Below are 23511 nucleotides of genomic sequence, written 5' to 3' on the forward strand. Positions count from 1 at the left end.
TATATATATGATGCAATCATGTTTGATGCATCTTGGTGGGTGATAATAAAAATATAACATATACATTCAAAATATGTGTAGACTATTCTTCATTGTTTTCTCATATGATTTTGGACATAGTGTTGCAATTTTTTTCTTTAACTTGATACTCATTCCCTAAACCAATATATGCATTCACTCTTTCACACATATGACTAGACTTGGTGTAGTATTCTTTCAATTTGCATAACATTTTATTGATGATGTTCATATGTGATGGATTGCCCACTGGCGGTCAACTTCTTATACCCAGCTGAAGTGAACTAGGGTGATGTTGAGTGTGGAAGGCCTACCTGAGCATTGCTACCAGCACCATATGAGGAAGAGCTAGAGAAGTGAGGCTGTTGGGAGTTGTTAGAAACTGTTGAGTGTTGTTGTAAACAGGTTTTGGTTCTCATGGAGGAGCTTATCATGTTAACTTTCCTGATAGGAACTCAGTTTCCTCATCACTGGAGTAGCTCAGGATCTCACTTTTGTTGAGAATGGCTATGTTATTTTGGGGGAACTCTGGTTCTTTACCTTGAGAGTTGCTTCCTGGCTTCAGTTCAGAGCCCTTAGCTTGCTAGAACAGACCCTTCCTTCATCTCACTGATATAAACTTCTAGCTTCCACCACTGACCTTTGGGTCTTCCTAGTGCAGATCCATAAAATGGAACCCTATTGGTTGATCATGGCATGCATGAAAACATTTATGGGCTCTAGGCCTCCAGTTGGACTTGTGGGAGGTATTGCTGTTTGTCTAGGTCTTCTGTGGATACATGGGGTACATTATTATGGATTCTTTGTTCATTAGCGTATGGACAGGTTTCTTGCATTCTCTTTGTATATGATACATTGAGTGACTATTAGAAAATAATTCTATAAACTAATCCTGTATTAAATTGTTGTCACTTTCAAAACTCCAAACCAAGACAATACATTTTTTCTGGTTCTTTCACCTAATGATATCATGGACATTTATATTAAGTCATCATTATCTTCATCCCCCATTGAGTTTTCCTCACTTCTTTAATATTTCTGTTTTTTAAGTTGCATTGATTATGATTACATGAAATCCTTATATCAGTAACAACTGTCTTTGTGCATCTGTTTTGGGGATGGCTTGTTCTAGTTGATTTATTATTGTTGCAATTTGTATCATTAAGTCTACATCATCCTAATTTATCTGTTTCTGTCTTCTGTACTTTTCATCTTGTTTTGCTATGTTATTTTTCTAAATTAATTTTTTATTATAACTTGAAGTAATCTTGAGAAGTTGCATTGTTTTTTGAGTTATTATATGCTTTTTCTAGATTAATTTGTCTATGGTTTGAATCCCATGTTCTTCTCCTTTACTGTTGCAGTGTATCTGCATAGTTACTAGACTATCTCTTCTCATACCATTAATGCCTGAGGAAATACTTACAGAAAATGTACTTATCACAAAGAATATTTCTTTTTTTTAAAATTTTATTTATTTATTTATGTGTATGTGTATGTGTGTGTGTGTGTGTGTGTGTGTGTGTGTGGCCAGCTCAGCCCACCAGGGGGCGGGGCTGGCTGGCATGTGGTGCTGGGGGATTGAACCATGGTCCCTGTGCTTTGCTAAGCTTGTTCTAAGTAGGTGCTTTAGACCACTGAGCCATCCCACCAACCCCACAAAGAATATTTCTTAACTGCTTTGAAATTGTGCTTGGGTATTTTAGCCTTTGTTGGAAACCAAATCTATGATGATGAGAACAACTTTTTTCTATAATTTTATTGAGAAACAAATAGCAATGAGACAGTATCAAACCAAAGTGGTAGGACAGTTTCAATAATTAACACATGGCATACATTCTTCCTAGTGGTTAATTGCTGTACAAGATGCGGACTTTATATCTTATTTACAAACAGAATTAGAACAGATCCCTCTATTCATTAAGAGAATGTAACTATTATCTATCCTAACCACTTTGAATACACAGATACAAAATGGACATTCATTTGTATTCCCTTTTTTTGGTTAAGTTCTGTTATTTGAATATTATAGGTATGTAAACTCAGCAAAATATTCTAAAAGATTTCAGTACTCCATAATAGTATTGGGTCTTCCGCTTCAATTGCAATGTCAGAAATTGTTGACCTGAGTCCCCTACAGCTCAACATAACAGCATGGCTTTATTTCTTATACTTTGTTTTTATACTTTTCTGCTGGATGGTTAAGACCAAGGTAAAGCAGGACCTATGCAACAAGAGTTGTAGTTTTTGGGTCTGATAAGGTCAGTGAAATCCCTTAAGGATTTATCCTGAGATCCTGTATCTCAGATTGTAGATCCTTTGTCAGTGTCAGCCATGTGGATGAGTCACGACCATTGCATGGCCAATGTGCTCTCTGTGAAAGCCTGAGAGAATGTTTTCTCTCCATATGACTCTCCTTAGGAACACTACATATCATAGATCACTTTCCTCTTTGGCCCCATAATCTCCTTGATTAGAAAATCTGGGACACTACCAAGTTACATAACATTACAGTACAAGTCCTCATATGTCCTGAGTCTTAAGTGACCTTGGAAGGCTAGGGCCAAAATGTTGGCTTTCCTTGCGGCCCTCCTTTTTCTCTAATTTTGGTCTGTAAATGTAGGTTGTTAACCATCCAGAAGACAAGTTTGTTGTTATTACCATACAACCTAGGCTGTTAAGCTTAACCTCACTATCTGTCTGAATATCAAACATCTTAGGCGTAACATGGAACAGGTATTTTTCATCAAGTATTGATATGTTGAAATTTAAGTCCCTATAGAATATGATGAAAAAACATTTAAAATTTAGGATATATTTTAAAAGTTAGGCATTAAGAATAATATACTTCTTATCTTTACACTTAAGTCCAAAAATCTAACCACATACAACCTTGAAGCAGGACAGTCCCACAATATGCCTTTTCCTATCTCTTGCCTTCATTCACCACCCCCTTCTTTTAGAACAACCATCTATCCAAGAGACAGCATAGCAGCTACTGGGCATGTCATGACAAGCAGCCTTTATTCAGAAGATCAGAATGACCAGCACTCCAATCATGAAACTACTATTACAGATTACCATCTTCAGTACCATTGCTTAGTTCATAGTTATCAGTATATATAGTTGGTCAGGGTGAGAATCTTTCCAATTAAATACTAGATTCAAACTTTTTCTGGAGATTATCAGGGTCATTGGCTTGCCCATCTTCTACATATAACTGTATCGCTTGACATTGTCATGTTTCCTAGCTCTTCTGCTTTCCCTCTCTTGATTAGTTAGTCCTTGAGATCCTGCTTTCCTTTTACTTGTATTATACTTTTTTATTTGCATTTCTTCTTTTGAGTTCTTATACTAGGGAAACTATGCAATATTTACACATGTGTGTCTGGTTAATTTCACTTATGTGAATATCTTCAAGTGACATCCACATCAATATAAAGGCTTCAAGTTTATCATTCTTTATACCTGAGTAATACTCCATTCTATAAAAATACCACATCTTTTTCATCCTTTCCTCATGTGATGGGCATTTTAGTTGTTTGCAAGATTTGGCTATCACAAATTGAGCTGTATAAACACAGGCACACATATATCACTATGATATGATGTTTTCAGATCCTCTGGGAAAATTCCCAGTAGACGAATAGCTGGCTTAAATGGGATTTCCAGTCCTAGTGTGCTAAGTAGTCTCCACACTGATTTCCAAAATAGATGCACCAATCTACATTGCCACCAGCACCCTCTCCACATTTTCCCCACAGCCTCTCCAACATTTGTTGTTGATTGATTTCTTTATAATAGCCATTTTTTCTGGGGTGAGATAATATCTCAATGTTGTCTTAATTTGAATTTCATGGATGGCTAGTGATTTGGGAGATTTTTTCATATATTTATTCACTTCTTTAATTTCATCCTCTGAGAAGTGTGTGTTCATCTCAGATGCCCATTTCTGGACTGGGTCTTTAAATTTTGGATCCCTAGTGGTTTTTAGTTCTTTATAAATTCTAGAGAGCAGACCTTTGTCTGAGTACTTATCTGTCATGATTTTTTCCAAATTTGTGGGTTGCCTTTTTACTTTGTTGGTAATTATTTTTGACGTGAAAAAGTGCTCTATAAGAGCAGGTCCCAGTTGTTAATTCTTTCAACTGTTTCTTGTGCAATTTGATTTCTGTTCATGAAGTCTCTGCCTACCCCTATGTCTTCAAGAGTTCCTCCTTCTTTCTCTTCCAGGAGATTTAGTGTCTCTGCTTTAATGTTTAGATCTTTAAATCAATTTTGACTTTAGTTTAGTACATGGTGATAGACCTGGGTCAAGTTTTAGTTTTTGGCTTGTAGAGAGCCAGTTTTTCCAGCAGCATTTGTTAAAGAGGTTATCTTTCTTCCAGTGAGTATGTTTGGCCCCTTTTCAAAGATAAGGTGGCTGAGTGTGGTCTTAGGGACTTCAGCATCTTCTAATCTATTGCATTGATCCTCAGATTTATTTTGTTGCCAGTACCATGCTGATTTTATCATAGTAGCCTTGTAGTATAATTTCAAGTCAGGGATTGTAATGCCTCCTGCCTTGTCTTTATTGCCCAGAATTGCCTTTGCTATTTTAGGTCTTTTCTGGTTCCAGAGACAACAAATTTTATAGTCTGAGAAAATGATCAAGTTGAGGGAAGGTTAGTCTGTTTAAAAATTTCTGATAAGATTGTTGGTGGAAGAGAAGAGATAACATGAATGCTGCCCTTTTTTCTGAGGCTTTAGAGATTTGACCAAGTGAGTGTTTAGGCGTAAAGCTATGGGTATGTGAAATGCAGTCAGCTTCTCATTAATATTGTATTATTCTATTGCACAATTGTCTGTCCAGAAGACCTTTTCATTAGTATTCTGCAAGAGGAGGGGAAAAATATTAATTGTTATACTGTCTACATTCAAACTTTCATATGCTGAGATATGGAGACTGTGTTGAAAATTATCACAGGGTTGTTATTTCACTAGTAAGACATGGGGCATGGGAATAAGATTAATCAGTGTAAAGCATCGCACATCTCTGATCCTTGCCACTGTCTTCTTACTCAGTAGTTTCTGTTAGTTTTTTTTTCTTGTTTAATTTCAAGTGATTGTCATTGGAGAGAATCTCTTTCTGTTTTCAATGTTAATTTCTTTCTTTGATTTATCATGATATATCTTTCTCATATTATTAGGTATAGGAATAAGAAAAGAATGTAATATATCTGCATTTCACTGTTTGTCAACCATCCTTTACTTAAATGCTAAGACTGCTAGGGTGGGCTTTTAACTCATAATAGTATAGAAAGGGGTAATTTAAATAGAAATAGTATAGATAGACAGAGCTAGGTCCTGGAGGAAGTCAGAGCAGAGAATGTAAATTATTACCGTGGCTGGAAGCACATCTGTTTAAGGCCAGGTCTCAAGATAAAGACAGAATGACCAAGTCTATATACCTCTGCAGGGGATAAGATAATATTACTGGGTTCAAAAAAGTATAAATAGACATCAGTCACCCAGATGGGTGAGCAAGAGCTCCTGATGCAGCCCTTTCTAAAAAAGACTTTGTTCTCTCCATGTGCACTTTTTGTGTGACCTGCCTCCTCATTGGATCAGTATTACTAAGCAGCTATACTTGGAATCCTATTGGTTGATCAGAGTTTTTTCCCATGTTGTACTCACTTCATGATTTTGTAGCCACATGGCGATTTTTCCTATAAAACTTCCTTTGAGAGTTGGGCTTGTTGGAGGCACTCTTGGGTCCCCTCCTATGTCTCAGAAGCTACCTCTTTCTTTGTGTTTTTCCTACTGTTAAATTCTATTGTTGGTTACAATTCATTCTTTGATTTTGAGAACACAATCACCACATGTCTGACATCTAGCAGGTTGGAAATTATATTATTTCCCCTAAAAGAAATCAGAGATGCAGAGTGGTTAGGTAAATAACTTGACCAGCATCACAGAACTTATAGCTGATTAGGTCAAAATTAAAATATTGATCTGTATGTACTTCTAAGCCAATTATGAAATTTGTAAAATTATAATTAGAGTGAAACTAATAAAAGCATTTGTTTTACTGGTTGTAATATTTTAGAATATTAATGGGCATGGAGTAGATCTGCACAGATGGATGAAAAAGCCAGTGAACAGAGAATATGTAGATATGCAGACTTAAATTTTAATATCTTGATGTCTTTTATAACAAATGGTAAATTTGACAATGATAATTCAACTTCCTTGTTATCAGTTTCCTTCTTTCCTACAGTAATAATGACACTGAGGGTCAAAATAGTGAACTGTAATTAGATGATTATCCATATACTTGTACTAGACATAATATGACATATTTATAAGAAGTATAACACTAATTTTAAAAAATAACTATGTAATATGAATATAATATGTACTTTAAAAATGAAGAGGGGCTGGGGAGATAGCTCAGTAGAATAAGCACTTACCTGACTAGCACAAGGTCCTGAGTTCAATTCCTGGTACTGTAATAAAGAAGAAGAAGAGAGGAGAGCCAGCAAAATAGCTCAGCAGACTAAAGCACCTGCAAGCAGGTGCAGGGCTTGGGGGATTGATCCCCAGGCCTTCTGTGCTGGGCCTGCCCCTGGGGCATGCTGAAATAGCAATTGAGACTTTGCGTGGTGGTGCACACTTGTAATCCCAACTCTTGGGAGGCTGTAAGCAGGCAGATCACTACAAGGCTGATCTAGTAGTGAGACCCTGAATACCCTGTGCACCCTTCCCTAAAATGAAAAAAAAAAAAAAAAAAAAAAAAAAAAAAAAAAAAAAAAAAAAAAAAAAAAAAGAGGAGTTCAAATGCAGTGATGGTACATTCTTTGAACTACTAGGCTATATTGTCTCCTAAGCCAAGAGGTATAGTGTGAATAGCATATACACTATTCTTCAATTTTGACAAACTTGAATATTCAAGTTTGTCATTCTCTGGCCCTGTGGTTAATATGAGTGAATCAGCAGTTCTTCAAGTATCTTTGTTATTGTTTAGATTTTTTCCCCATAATTTTATTGAGAAACAAATAGCAATGAGACGGTTTCAAACCAAATTGGTAGGATAGTTTTGATAATTAACACGTTGCATACATTCTTCCTAGTGGTTAATTGCTGTACAAGATGCGGACATGATATCCTATTTACAAACACTATTAGAACAAATCCCTCTATTCATCAAGAGTATGTAACTATATCTATTCTAACCATTTTGAATACACAGATACAAAATGAACATTATTGTTTAGATTAAGAATATTTTGCTATAGTCTCATGAGATTCTAGGCAAAACATTTGCAAGCTGATTGGATTATGGGGCATTATTGTCAATTTGCTTATAAGATGCAAGGTCAGTTCTGAAAAGGTAAGTCTTTGGGGATATGGCCAGAAAGGATTTATCTTCTTTCATTCTGTTTCCTCTCTGCCATGCTGTGATCAGCTCTCCTCAGCCATGTCCTCTGACATGCATCCTGCCATGCAGCCAGTCAACTGTGGGCTGAATTATGACCCTAATACTGGTGTCAGGTGTTTTAACTCAGCAATGAGAAAATGCCCAAGATATCCCTCAAGCATGAGTACTAGAGTTAGAAGTTAGGTATCCTAATGTAAGTGCTACTATCTGGGTTTCATTAAATTGCATATCTATACATAAAACACAGAATTTTTACCTCAGATAGGACTTCCTTTTACAACATTCCAGCCCAGGTGTCACAAAGTTGAGCAACATTAGGAAGGTAACCATCCAAATTCATGTGAGAGAAAAGACCCTTTGTCCAGCCTCAGGTGCTTGTGAGCACTGACGACCTTATTAGCACCAGCAGGTAAATGGCCGTGATGGCCCAGAGAGGACTGGCAGAGCAGGAGCAAGGTGGATGATGAGGCCACAGCAGGCCTCCAGACAAGGTAACCAGAGCCTGAGAAGAAAGGTGGGGGAATCCATTCTCAGTGGGCATTATTTATTCCTAGAGTCTGTTACTAAGGCCAAACAGAAAGAATACCACATCTCTATAATGAAGGAAGTGTTCCACTGTGACACATCAGGTCCTGGATGATGTGAGAATATTACTCATTTTGGAATATGGTTGTTCACAATGTCAGAGCTCATGAGTAAAATAAGAGCAAGATGAAAAAGGATCTTCTGCACAGAAGGGAGATCCTGAATGTGCTCAGAAATCAAGACGAGTGAGGGTGAACAAAACAGCTCAACAAGTCTTGGCATAGTTGTGAGGTTAAATAAGGAATGGTTATAAGAAACTGCTCATGGATGGGTGGTGAGATCATTTTGCTGTAGGCAGGCTGAATAAATGCATAAATACATTGACAATAATGAAATCAAACATTCATGTAGACTTATTAGGTACTTACAAATATGGGCAGAAAAGCCTGAAACAAATCTATTACAGATCACTGTTCACAATGTTCACACACACACACACACACACACAACATACAAGTGCATGTGCGTGCACACACACACACACACACACACACACACACAAACCCAATACAGGGAAAGCCTCAGAGCAAGAATTCAGCAACAATACCAACACTAGAATCTACACTGAGTAAAGATATAGTGTCTGCTGTAGCAAAGGAAAAATAAAGGATGTTCCAGAAATCTTCCTTGATTCAGAAAGTAATTGTTTCTGCTACCAGCTACCTAATTTCATATACTCATGATTATTTGCTCACCATTGTCCAAATCAAAGGAGTCCATTGATTTTGATAAAAAGGAGAAAATATTTTACCAAAGATATCTCATAGGCGATAGAAAGTACCATTTGTCTCAAATCACCAATTCTCCATTTACATGTGGGTAAGAGTCATTTAGAGAAGAAGAGAGGAGAGAGGGGAATACAGATCTCCAAGGTTGGCTTTTCACTTCCAGTCATCTTCAGCTCATTCTCTCCTTTACTGCTGAAATAAAGTGGGGTTCCTGCCACTTGGAGCCAATATCTCCTTGTTGTGCTCAGCAGGCACAAGTTTGGAGAAGTTATTTATCTCTAAAAGAAAGAAATCTAGTTTCTAAAGTTCCAATTTGAGATGATAGCTACATTTCAAAGAATGATAAGGATATTTCAAACTATCATAGACAGCTAAATAGAACTTAACACATGGCCAGAGTGGCACTGGGTTGTCATGGAAGTCAAAAAAAGGATAAAGACATCAGAATCCTGGGTGGAGGTGCATCTGCAGGACAGTCTTGAGACATAGATGTGATGGCCAGGCCTACCCTAAGGGATAAGCTGTAACTTGGAAGTCCAGATAGACATCAGTTGCTCAGGTGGGTAACCAGAGGTTCTGGACACATCCCTTCCCCAAAATATTTTTTTTTGTTTTTTCCACATATCCTTGCTATGTTACCTGTTTTCCTGTTGTAACAATATAATCTAAGAAGCTATACCTGTAATCTTATAGGTTAATTGTAGTTGGACCCACAATGTACTCCCTTTGTGATTTTACTGTATAAATTACCCCCGAAAAACCACCTCGGTGCCAACCCACTTATTGGTCCACTCCTGTTTCCCAGAAGTTCTCTCTCAATAAATTTTTCCTACTATTAACCTCCATTGTTCCTCAGAATTCATTCCACAATTTCAAGGGACAAGAATTTACATTATCTGATATGTAGCAAGTTGTGACTTATTTTTTTCCTGTCCCTTTATCAGAAAGACAGAGTCTTCCTTGAACTGGGTTCTGTTGATTAAACAGAAACAATATTGAGTATTAAATAAGCAACCATGGGCTATAACTCATTTATTAAAATTAGAAATCATGGATTTATCCTACACAACAATTGTAGCAATATATAAATAAAGCGGGTAAATGTTCAGTAAGAAGCTATTTATTTGCACTTCGAATTGCCAACAACAAACTAGTAGTGACAAAAGACAAACAAAAGAAGACCTTAACCTGAAGAAATCTGTGAGTAGCCAGCGTAATCAAATGGTCAGTTACCTTTAGCAGTAATGAGATAAACACAGTCCTGAAATGCCATGAACAGCATAAAATGTAATGAATGCATCATCCCTGAATTCAGTGACCACAAAAGGAACAGTGATTTTTCTCCCCAGAGGAGGAGGATGGGGGTATAGAAGACAAAGCAGTGGGACCACAGTACTCTGAATGGATTTTCATCATGGCGATTTTTTTTTTAGTGGAAAAGAACCAGTCTTCACTGGTTTCTTACGGTTTTGAAAAATCTTCATAGACTGTCCTATTGTCTCTATTGATGTTGGGCAGCTCTTACCAAAACTATGTAATCCTTGTACATAGCTGCTCAGACAAGCCCAAATCAAGTAAAACTTCACTACATAACTTCTGTGTAATCTTAAGAATAAGAAATAAATAAATAAAACAAAGCAAAGACAAGGGACATACTCTAAACTGAAAGAAACAGCAGTAAAAAAATGAAATAAGTGAAATTTTTAATTTTAAACTTCATTCTCTTGTTATAAAATATTTTATCAGGAGGAATTAGAAAATAGGGCTAAAGGATTAAGTGCTGATCATGAATCAATGTTAACTTTTGGTATGCTTGGTTCCATTGAGATTAACTGAAAGAATGTCCTTGCTTGGTTGGAAATATAAAACTATTCTATTTACAGTTAATAAAGATCAGTTAACAATATCACATTTTGTGGCTTAGAAAAAATATCTGTATCCTCTTTGCAACATTTTGTTCAAGTTTGAGATTGTTTCCAAATAAAATTTTTTAAAGCAATCTGTGTAGATTTTATATTTAATAAATCCATGGGCTCACAGCAAGGGCAAACCTCTTATGTGATATTCCTTTCTGTTTCCAGAAGGCCGGTGGAGCAGACCTATTTTCACTCAGGAACCTCAAGACGTCATTTTTCCTTTGGATTTATCACGATCTGAAATCATTCTGAATTGTGCTGCTAATGGTTACCCTTCACCCCAATATAGGTAAAATCCTATCTCTGGTCACCATCCATTTTTTTCTTTGTCACTGATGTAAAATTTTTGTTACAAAGTACTTAAACTATTCTAATTTAAGTGTAGAGCTCTGGGCATTTTTCCATTGATACACAACAATGGACTGCTAGATATATCTTTGTAGCACCCAAAATTGTTTCATTAATGCATTGTCCCAGTTAGCACTTTCAGGTAAATGTTGGGTCTTATGTCATCGATTAGGTTTGCTTACGTTTCTTCCTAAGAATGGTGCTATGCAGTAGCATACTATGTTTAGAACTGAAAAAGAATTGGAAAGAAAAAGGAGAGATTAAAAGAGAGAAGCATAAAAAGCAGAAGGAAAGAGAGGCATAAATGATAAAAGAAAGATTTATGCCCCCAATGTGAAGCATTCCATACAATGTCATTATGTATTCCTCATCTCTTAACGAATTGAGACTAGTGCGTCAGTTGCTACATATACAATGATATTGAAAATTAAAGTAGAAATTTAAGTTCATATTATATCTATAAAATTCTGTAATTCCAGTATTCTTTTCACTAAACTACACTAATTTTAGGGAAAAACAAGTTTCAAATAACCAAGTGTCTTCAAAGGCAGAAAGAGTATTTTATGTACACACACACACACACACACACACACACACACACACACACACACAGTATTTTTCTATTACTAGGAAGCCTATCTGCCTAATGTCTTCCATATATTACCTGTGAAATAGTAGGGAGATTTTTTCTTATTTATACTGCTATAGAAAAGGCAGAAATTTCTTATTTATACTGCTGTAGAAAAGGCAGAAATTTGATCCACATGGGTAAAACTGTGTGCCTGCATAAATTATGTTGGTATAGATTACAATAATATTTTCCTGGTAAGAATTTTGTATGCAATGTGAATAAATATAGCAAGAAAAAGAACAAACATTAAAAGGACATTTGTAAGTTATACAAAGCAAGTTATTCCAAGTTCTGAAAGCATTTTCTTTGGGATTCTTACTTTTTAAGAATTCAGTTACCAAATACAAGGCAACAGTTTGAGTCTATTTGGGAGAAATAAGATTGTTGTTTTGAATTTTTAGGTTGCAGTAAAAGCCCAGACCATGGGTATCACTTTAAGTTGTCTGTCTACATTAGTTAACTAAATTACATACATGCACAAAATAATGATATCTCTACATTATCATTTTATGAAGAGGACTAAAAATTCTAAAGTTCACTGGTTTATGTTTCTTAGGTATTTTTAAACTAGAATACTAAATAAAAGTAATTTAACATCTTAAAAGTTCGCTCAGTCATGCAGTTTTGCGTACCTTTTGTACCAAATTAAATACTCCAGCTCTGGAAAGAGAGTGAACTAAGAATTTAAACTGTAATGCCAACGTGTCAGACTCAGACCCATTTTTCATTGATAATAAGACATAATAGAAAGTAGCAACAAGAGATGAAATTGTGTTTTAATAGTATAGACAGCTAAATTAGATAGAAATTAGTGCACAATCAGAGATTGAACACAAAAAATAAAGACATAATATTTGTGGCTGAATGAAAATCTAGGTAGCCAGGCTCAGCATCAGAAAGCAACAGCAAGGCCTACGGCCATCCTAAACAACTCAAGACTGTACTGCCGGTAGCATCAGCTGGTCCCGTGTGCCAGCAGACATGAGGTGCTCTGGTAGGTAGCATCCAGGCCCACACTCGCCTCCCTCAGCAGAATGCCTTTGTCCTCCTCACCTACCATGCTAAGCAACTTACTTTTTCTTGGATCAATATTCGCTAAGTGGTTGTCCTTCTCATGCCATAGCTGTCTGACCCATGCAGCAGTTGTGTTGTGACTTCTCTGTGTACTACCCCTGACAAAGGGAGGGCCTCAGTGGCCAGTCACTGTAGGCCCCTTATAGAAATCCAAAAGCTCTTCTTGTTTTCAGGAAAACACTCCTAAATTTCTTTCTATGATTACCGACTTCATTCCTTAAGGGCCTGGGGCCATGAAATTTGCACTTTTGCTATGTAATACGCCAGGAGTCATATATCACCTTTATCATTATGACACTTAATAATTTACATTTTGTTTTAAAATCTCATTCAAACATTTTTCATTAGACTGTGCACAAATGCAAGTGTGCTAACGTGAAAATTATTCATGCTCACAAATTCCAGGAGTGTTTGAGTTTCTTAAGATATAGGGTAAAGCAGTGCAATAAAGCATCATTTAGAACTAAGAACTGATGCTTCCAGTCACAACTCAGTATTCCACGAGTGACCTTGAAGGGGCCCTCCCTCCCTTGCTCCCAGCATCCCTCCCTCCCATCCTCCCATCCTCCCTTCCTCCCTCCCTGTATCCCTCCCTCCCTGCATCCTTCCCTCCCACCCTCTCAGATTCCCTCCCTCCCTCAGCTTCTTGTCCATAGTGTATGCTTTCCTGCATGGCACATTTAAAAAAACAAAGAAAATACATGTGAACTATATTGTTGAAAAAAATTAAATAGGATTATGGTACCAAATTTTAATTCTTCTACTAGGAGATTTGAGATGTGTCTTTCTTTTAGTAACTATAGTATAAAAAATGAAATCTCCTGTGGAGAACAGTTATCTTAAAAGTCGAACTTTGGAAATAGTTTAAGAACAGTTTTTCTAAAATAATTTTTAAAGAAATAAATACCTTTCATCCTCTGAGTAAAACTCCCATGAGTTGTCACTTTCTACCATTTTGACTTACTTTTTTATCTCATTTTAACTTCATGAAATGAGGAAGGATACATATTATTTTTAAGTCATGGAAATAATTTCTGTAAAAATCATACTTGACTTGTGTCCAAGGGTACCTAGTACAGCAGTGATAGGGGTCAGACTAGGACTCTTGCCACACAGCAGAAGTCCCAACCTTGCTGTGCATTACAATGAGCAAAAGAGGCCTAAACTTCAGATTTTAGAATTTTCCTTCAGAGCTCTGGCTCCATACTGAGAAAGGGGCACTTGTAATAATCACTTAAATAATGCTGAGTTTTGCAAAGCAAACACAAATGCGCGCGCGCGCACACACACACACACATACACACACTACTATTAGCAAACACATATCCCCTAGTCATTAACAAGTGACTAAACTGCCTAATAGTAAAGACTGTTTCCCAGGAAAAGTTGAATATTTTAGTTTAGATGCATTATGATTTCTGGAATTAATATATTAATTCACATATTTAAAATAATTACTTAAGACATTTCCTAGCTATCATTGCAAGAAAATACTGATGTGCAACACTATCAGTAACACATGTATGAGAATCACTTGAATTCATTGATCCTATTTCTCTATTGCTTTAAACATATTAATTAGGACAAAGCCCACACCAGGAGTTGAACTTGTGATCTATATGCTTAGTTTAATAATCATTGTACCGTAGTGATTAGAATGATTACTAGGATACTGCGAAGAATTCATTCGCTGTGGCTAAGCCAGCAACTTTGAATTTGTGTTGAAAAACAATTACTGGGCTTAATTAGAAGCATGTAATGATGACAGCAGTTATTTCAGTGATTGATTCCAAAATTAAAGAGAGCTGGCAAACTAAATATGGTATATCCCTTGTTTTGGAAGTAATAGGGAACATAGAGGTCCAAAGACCATGCCCTATAAGCAAATTATGAGACAGTGCAACAGCTCTGGAAAGAAGAATATTTGCCTCTTTTTTTTTCTTTCTTTTATAGAAGTTGAGAAGGTTTTTTTTTTTTTTTTGGCTGGCTCAGAATGCCTTAAGGCCGGGTCTGGGGATTGAACTGCAGTCCACTACACCTGACTGGGTTTGCCGAAGCAGGCACTTAAACCACTGAGCTAACCTCCAAACTCCCTTGGCCTCTTGAGAAAGACCTAGAGAAGAAAAAAACTTACTTTTTCTTTTGCTAATATTGAGAACAAGAAGCAGTCTAAACAAATTCCTATATAAAATAAATAGCAGGAAATCTAGTCTACTGCATTGCTCTCTTCGACTGTGATCTTTCAACTTTATTTTATTAAAAAGAAGTTGAGGAATGCAGGAAGTAGCTAAATAATTTAAAAGTAATGGAATTTGTCAACAGTCTCTGATGGACTTGATACTTCATCTATTACTGCTCATTTTTAATAGGTTAGAGAATCACTTAGGTCCAAATTTCTTTCTTACTTTTTTTGTATTTGTTATATTCTCTTCATGGTATGTATCAAGGCACTCCCAAAATATACTAGAAATAATTCTCTTTTAATGTTTATTTATTTATTTTCCCATAATTTTATTGAGAAATAAATAGTAATGAGACAGTTTCATATTGAATTGGTAGGACAGTTCCAATAATTAACACATTGCATACTGCCTTCCTAGTATTTTTTGTTGTACAAGATGCAGACATGATATCCTATTTACAAACACTATTAGCACAAATCCCTCTATTGCTTGAAATAAGAGAGTATAGCTATATATCTACCCTACCATTTTGAACACACAGATACAAAATTGTCATTCATTTAAATGCCCTTTTTTGTTTAGTTCCATCACTTAAATATTATAGGTGTGAACTCAGAAAAATATTCTAAAATAGTCCAGTAGTACATAATAGTATTGGGTCTTCCACTTGACTAGCAATGTCAGAAGATGTTGACCCGAGTCCCCTACATCTCAACAGAACAACACAGCTTTATTTATTGTACTTCATTTTTATACTTCTCTGCTGGATGGTTAAGACCAAGATGAAGCAAGACCTATGTAACAAGAATTGTAGTTTTTGTATCTGATATGGTCAGTCATATGCCCTCAGGATTTGAGACTCTGAGATCCTGTACCTCAGATTATAGATCCTTTGTCAGTGTCAGTCATGTGGAAGAGTCACGACCATTGCTTGGCCAATTTGCTCTCTATGAAAGCCTGAAAGAATGTTTTCTCTCCATGTGACTCTCCTTAGGCACACTGTACATCATCAATCACTTTCTTCTTTGGCCCCATAATTTCCTTCATCAGAAAATTTGGGACACCACTGAGTTACATATTGTTAAGGTACAAGTACACATATGTCCTGAGTCTTAATTAACCTTGAAAAGCTAGGGCCAAAATCTTAGCTTTCCTTATGGCCCTCCTTTATCTCTAATTTTTGGTCTGCAAACTTAGGTTATTATCCTCCCAGAAGAGAAGCTTATTGTTATTATCATATAACCTAGGCTGTTAAGCTTAACCTCACTCTCTGTCTGAATATCAAGCATCTTAGCATAATATGGAACAGGTAATTTTCGTCAACTATTGATATGTTAAACTTTAAGTCCCTACAAAATATGACAAAAAGTTAAAAAATCCAAATATATTTAAAAAATAGGAATAAAGAATTATATATGTTTACACATAAGTCCAGAAATCTAACCATACACAACATTAGAGCAAGACAGTCCCGCAACACTCCTTTTCCTGTCTCCTGCTGTCATTAACCACATCCTTCCTTTTTAAACAATCATCTACCTGAGATACAACACAGAAGCAACTGGAATGCCATGACAAGCAGCACATATTCAGAAGACCAGAATGACAGGCACTCCAAGCCTGAACCTACTATTACAAATTGCCATCTTCAGTGAAGTTGCTTAGTTCACAGGTGTCAGTATATATAGTTAGTCAGGGTGAGAATCCTTCCAATTAAATGCTAGATTCAAAAATCTTCTCGAGATTCTCAGGATCATTGCCTTTCCCATCTTCTACATAGAACTGTATGGCTTGCCTCTGTCATGTTTCCTAGCTCTTCTCCTTTCTCTCTCTTAATTAGTTAGTCCTCGAGTTCTTGCTTTCCTTTTACTTGTATTATACTTTTCTATTTGTGTTTCTTCTTTTGAGTTCTTATACTAGGGAAACTATACAATATTTACACATGTGTGTCTGGTTTATTTCACTTATGAGAATATCTTCAAGTGACATCCACTTCAATATAAAGGCTTCGAGTTTATCATTCTTTATACCTGAGTAATACTTCATTCTATAAAAATACCACATCTTTTTCATCCTTTCCTCAGGTGATGGGCATCTTAGTTGTTTGCCAGATTTGGCTATCACAAATTGTGCTGTGTAGACATAAGCACACATATATCACTATGATATGATGCTTTCAGATCCTCTGGGAAAATTCCCAGTAGAGGAATAGCTGGCTTAAATGGGATTTCTAGTCCTAGTGTTCTAAAGAGTCTCCACACTGATTTCCAAAATAGAGGCACCAGTCTACATTCCCACCAGCAGTGGAGAATGGTTCCTTTTTCCCCACAGCCTCTCCAACATTTGTTGTTGTTTGATTTCTTTACAATAGCCATTCTTTCTGGGGTGAGATGATATCTCAATGTTGTCTTAATTTTAATTTCATGGATGGCTAATGATTTGGGAGATTTTTTCATATATTTATTCGCGTCTTTAATTTCATCCTCTGGAAATGTGTGTTTATCTTGCATGCCCATCTCTGGACTGGGTTTTCAAATTTTGGAGCACTCTTGTTTTTTTAGTTCTTTATGAATTCTAGACAGCAGACCTCTGTCTGAGTACTTATTTGTCATGATTTTTTTGAAATTTGTGGGTTGTGTTTTCACTTTCTTGGTAAGTTCTTTTGACGTGAAAAACTTCTATATAAGCGCATGTCCCAGGTGTTAATTCTTTTAAGTGTTCCCCATACAATTTGTTTTTTCTTCATGAACACTTTGCCTACCCCTATGACTTGAATAGTTCCTCCTACTTTCTCTTCCAGGTGGTTTAGTATTTTGGATTAATGCTTAGATCTTTAATCCTTCTTGATTTTAGCTTAGTGCATGGTGATAGACCAGGGTCAAGTGTTAGTTTTTGGCATGTAGAGAGCCAGTTTTCCAGCACCATTTGTCAAAGAGGCTATCTTTCTTCCAGTGAGTATGTTTGACACCTTTTTCAAAGGCAAGATGGCAGAGTGTGTTTGTAAGGTCTTCAGAGTCTTTCAATTCCATTGATCCTCAGGTCTGTTTGGTTTCCAGTACCATGCTGATTTTATCACAGTATCCTTATAGTATAATTTCAAATCTGGAATTGCAATGCCCCCTGCCTTGTGTTTGTTGGCCAGGATTCCCTTGCTATTCTAGGACCTTTCTGGTTCCAAATAAATTTCAGGAATGATTTCCTAGATCTGTGAAGTATGGTAGTGGTAGTTTGATAGGGATTCCTTTAAATGTGTACAGAAATTTTGGGAGTGTGGCCATCTTCAAAATGTTGGTTCTTTCTATCCAGAAGCATGGAATATCTTTCCATTTTCTGAAATCCTCTATGATCTCTTTTTTAAGAGTACTGTAATTTTCCTTGAAAACATCTTTGACTTCTTTAGATTAATTCCAAGGTATTACATTTTCATCGGTGCTATTTTAAAAGATGCTGTTTCCTTAATTTCCCTCTCAGTGTGTTTGTCATCTGTGTACAATAATGCTTTTGACTTTTGGGTATTGACCCTGTATCCTGCTATGCTACTGAATTTCTGTATTAATTCTGGTAATTCTGGGTGGAGTTTTTTGGGCCTTCCAAGTAAAGTATCATGTCATCTGAAAATAATGATAATATATATTCTTCTTTACCTATTCTTACTCTTTTTATTTCTTTCTCTTGTCTAAAGACTTTAGCTAATGATTCCAGAACTATATTGAAAAGGAGTGGTGTTAGAGGACATCCTTGTCTTGTCCCAGATCTAAGAGTAATATATTTCAGTTTTTCCCCATTTAGAATTATATTAACCATTGGTTTTTCATAAATGGCTTTCACCAGATTGAAGTTGAGACCATCTATTCCAATTTTCTGTAGGAATTTGAACATGAATGAGTGTTGGACTTTGTCAAAAGCCTTTTCTGCATCAATAGGGATCATCATGTGATTTTTAGTTTTCGCTCTATTGATATAGTGTATTACATTATAGATTTTCGAATACTGAGCCATCCTTGCATCCTTGGGATGAATCCTACCTGATCATGGTGTATAATCTTCTTGATTATTTTCTGTATTCTATTTTCTACGATTTTATTGAGAATTTTTGCATCTATGTTCATGAGGGAGATTGGCCTGTAGTTCGTGTTTTTTTAGTTGCATCTTTTCCTGTTTTCGGTGTCAATACAATACTTGCATCCAGGTGTGATTTTGGGAGGATTGCTTCCTTTTCCCTTTCAATGAAGATTTTGAGGAGTATAGGGACTGCATCTTCTGTAAATTTTTTGTATAATTCAACAGTATATTCATCCGGACCTGGATTTTTCTTTGTCAGTAGGTTTTTATTAAATCTTGTATTTCGTTGGCTGCTATTGGGCTATTTAGAGTGGTTATATCATGTCGATTCACTTTTGGTAATTTGTACCTTTCTAGGAATCAGTCCATTTCATCTGTGTCTTCTATTCTGTGAGAGTAAAGATTCTCAAAGTAGTTATTGATAATCTTCTGAATTTCCACTGGGTCTGTGGTAATTACGCCCTTTTCATTCCTTATTGCTTGTTTTTGAATTTTTTCTTTCCTTTTTTTGATGAAGTTAGCTAGGGGCTTATTAATTTTATTTAATCTTTCTAAGAACCAGCTTTTTGTTTCGTTAATTCTTTGCACTATTTTCTTCCTCTCAATTGAATTAATTTCTATTCTAATCTTTATGGTTTCTCTTCGTCTTTGGGATGTTGGTTTGGTTTGCTCTTCCTTTTCTAGCTGTTAGAGTTGCAGCATTGGGATGTTTATTTGTTCCCATTCTGTTTTCCTAATGTGTGAGTTCACGGCTATAAATTTCCCTCTGAGAACTGCTTTCATTGCATCGCATAAATTCTGATAAGTTGCCCTTGAATTTTCATTGAATTGTAGATATTGTTGAATTTCTTGTTTAATTTTGTCTGTGACCAATTTGTTGCTGAGTATGGTTTTGTTTAATTTCCATGTAGTTAGGATTTTTTTCTTGTTTCTTTTGTCATTTATTTTCAGCTTCATTGCACTGTGGTCAGATAAGATGCATGGGATAATTTCTGTTTTCTTGCATATACTTAAGCATGACCTATGGACCAATATGTTGTCTATGTTTCAAAATGACCCATGTGCAGCTGAGAAAAATGTGTATTCACCTGTGTTTGGGTGGAACACTCTGTATATGTCCACCAAGTACATTTGCTTCAAGCTCTGGTTTAGTTCTATTATTTCTTTTCTAATTTTTTGTCTGGTTGTCCTATCTTTTTGGGATAATGGTCTATTAATTTCTCCTGTTAAGATTGTGGTCTTGGATATTAGATTTTTCACATACATTAAGATTTGCTTTATATAATTAGGTGCTCCTGTGTTTCGTGCATACATATTTATGAGTGTTACCTCTTCCTCTTGTATTTTTCCCCTAACCACTCTATAGTGTCCTCCGCATGATCATTGTTGGTTTGAAGTTGAGAATGTCTGAGAATAGGATTCCTGCCCCTGCTTTTTCCTGAGGTGCTGGGGCATGGAGTATTGTTTTCCATCCTTTGACTTTCAGCCTATGAATGTCTTTAAGAGTTACATGTGTTTCTTGTATACAGCATATTGTTGGATTTTGTTTCCTAATCCACTGTACCAGTCTATTTCTCTTAATTGGTGAATTGAGTCCATTTACATTGATGGTTAGAATTGAGATGTATTGACTTATGATTGACATGTTATTTACCTGTTGTTGTTTATTCCTTTTTCTCTCCTGTGTTTCATTGTTTGCCCGATTTTTTTGGGTTGCTTCTGATCTCATTCATGGAGTTCTGATCCTTTTGGCCCCTCTGTAGAACATCTTTCAGGACCCTGTGCAGTGTTGGCTTTGTCATTGTGAAATTCTTTCATTGTTCTTTGTCATGGAGGTAATTCACTTCTCCATCAAACTTGAAAGAGAGTTTTGCAGGGTATAGTAGTCTGGGCTGGAATTTGTTTTCATAGAGGAATTGAAGTACTCTGCTCCATGCTCTTCTTGCCTTCATGGTTTGTGAAGAGAAGTTGGCCATAATTCTGATGGGTTTTCCTCTGAATGTGATCTGCTTCTTTTCTCTAGCAGCTTTCAGTATATTATTCTTGTGCTGGATTTCTGGGATCTTGACTATTATATGTCTCGGTGTGTTTTTCATTGGGTTGAGGTTACTTGGCTTTCTGTGTGCTTCAGTTACCTGAATGTCAGATTGTTTCCTCATAGTTGGGAAGTTTTCTGCTATTACTTCTTCCCATATTTTTTAATGTCATTTGTATTGACTCCTTCTTTCTCATTGATGCCTATTAGTCTCACATTGTTAGTCTTTACATCGTCTTCCAAGTAATGAATTGTTTTTTCATGCATCCAAGGTGTTTTTAAGAGATATTTTCTTACCTTTTCACTAGCTGCACCAGCATCTTCAAGATCTGAAACTCTGTCTTCATTTTCACTCAAATGGTTTGGCAAGCTTGTGATTGAGATTTTAAGTTTGTCTATAACTCTTTGACTCTGCTTCATGCGATCTATTTCTTTCCTGTATTGCTCATTCAAGGAATCTGTCATTTTTCTAATCTCCTCTTTTTTTAATCAATGTCTTCTTTAGAAACAGTTATTAATTCTTTTACTGCATAGTTTTTTTTTTTCTGATTGGGTTTCCTCCCCATGTTTCTGTATTTGATTCTTTACTTCAGATGCTGAGTTCAGAGAATTATTTTTTCATTTCAGAAAAGAATTCCGCTCTAAGTTCCTCTATAACTTTGTGCTGTTGCTTATTTACTTTTTATGCTATTAATTCAAACATTTCATCTGGTCTAGTGTCCTCTTCACTTGATCTGGGTGGGCATTGGGTTTCCTCCATATGTTTCTGCATTTGATTCTTTACTGCAGATGCTATTAATTCATGAATTTTTTTTTTCATTTCCAGTCTGAGTTCCTCTATACCTTTCTGCAGTTTTTTCTTTATTTCAGAAGCTGTTGATTCATTGATTTCAGCTGTGTGATTCCCAATTTGTTCTGTGTTAGTGTCTTCTGCATTTGTTATAGGTGGGCTTGGTGTCTGAGATTTCATTTTTCTCCTTCTTATTATCATTTTGTATAGCACTGTCTTCTGACCTTTGTTGTTGAGTTTTGGTGCAGTTATAACCTTAGCACCTACTGAAATTCAGGTGCAGATCTACAAATTTGAGTGTATCCAGCTCTGTCTGGCTCGTGTCTTGCTGCTGTGCTCAACTCCTTCCTTCTGCTGCCCTTAGGAGTGAACCTGTTATGCCCCTCTGGCAAGATGTTCTGCTCCTGGACTAGCTGGTTGGTTCTGTCCTCTATTCTCTCTGCAGGGACTACAGCAACAGAGTTTCACCCCAGGCCTGTATGCCAGGCCTGAGCAGAGTCAGAAGGGGACAAGATGGAGTAGGGTGGAGAGGAAGCTTTCCCACACAATCACTGGGCCTGGGCTAGGCTGGATCTGGGGGTCCGGAGAACACTCTAGAAGTTCTCATTCACTGGGCAGGATTGGGGGGAACTGTGGAGTAGTGGTGGTGGTCTCAACAGGGTGGAAGAGGGTCTCACCCACGCTGCACCTGGGCTTGGACCGGACAGGTCCCACCAGAGCAGGGTAGCCAGAAGTTCTCCCACACACTCCCCGGGCCTGGGCTAGGTCTGAATCCTAGAAATAATTCTATAAAAGATTATTCCTTTCCTAAAATTAATATTTCCAGCGAAATATTTAATATGATTTCATTTTGAAGAGCAGAATCATTGAAAGCTGGCATATAGTCTTATTTATGATTTTAAATTAGGTACACTGCATAAAAAGGGGTCATATATTCCTTTGATTTTTCTATGTAACTGTGGGGTGGTTAAGGACATTTTATCCAAAAGTATGACACCTTCACATGCGAGAAGGTAATAGAAGCCAGAAGATCACTCTCATCTTCCCCTCATCCTATTTCCTTGAATCAAGCAAGTCATAGAAACTTTTTCCAAAGGTACCTTTCCTTTTTCCAGAAGAAAGAAATATCTTCATCTAAAAAGACTCTAAGACACCCGTAAACATCTATACAAGCAGACACTATTATGTCCCTCGCATCTTGTTTATTATTACTAGGTTCCATTCCTTTAATTCAGTTATACGTACCTTCTGAGAGCTGTGTACACTTGATCAAGCTTAGTGGAAAAATATGCAGTTTTATTGTATTTTGGCATCTCCTGTAAAATTTGTACCATATACGTCTGAATGTTTTTCTTTTATTCATCATTGTAAGGACCTCAGCCGTGAATGTATCAAAGAGTAGGAAAAATGCCTTTGCACTTCCTCAATTAGTTGTTCTGATTCACTATTTTTAAATGTCAATTTCCTAAATTGGTGGTGTGACTACACAGAGCTTGTACCCTAGAAATGTATATCCAATCTTCATGTATAAAGTATTTGGCAATTTGGCTATAGTTAGGAAGAACAAGGTAGGGGGAATGAATTTAATTAAAAATCATGACTAGTTATTCACTTGTTTTAAAATGACCAAACATAATTCCTTAAAGTATATTTATTAGAAAATAAATATTATTCCAGTGCACTTCAGCTAGTTAATGTATCTATTCAATGATTATTGATTA

General features: G+C 36.3%; 1 protein-coding gene across 1 annotated transcript in view; it reads left to right on the top strand.

Annotated features, from left to right (window-relative positions):
- Cntn6 (contactin 6) overlaps positions 1 to 23511 on the top strand; it is a 306964-nt gene that overhangs the window by 90008 nt on the left and 193445 nt on the right. The window contains exon 2 of the mRNA XM_023713308.1: positions 10833 to 10956. Within this exon, the coding sequence (XP_023569076.1) occupies positions 10833 to 10956 (124 nt within the window). The remainder of the gene's footprint in view (positions 1 to 10832; positions 10957 to 23511) is intronic.

This window comes from Octodon degus, unplaced genomic scaffold (genome assembly GCF_000260255.1).
Source record: "Octodon degus isolate 3935 unplaced genomic scaffold, OctDeg1.0 scaffold00030, whole genome shotgun sequence".
In the NCBI taxonomy this organism is placed as follows: Eukaryota; Metazoa; Chordata; class Mammalia; order Rodentia; family Octodontidae; genus Octodon; species Octodon degus.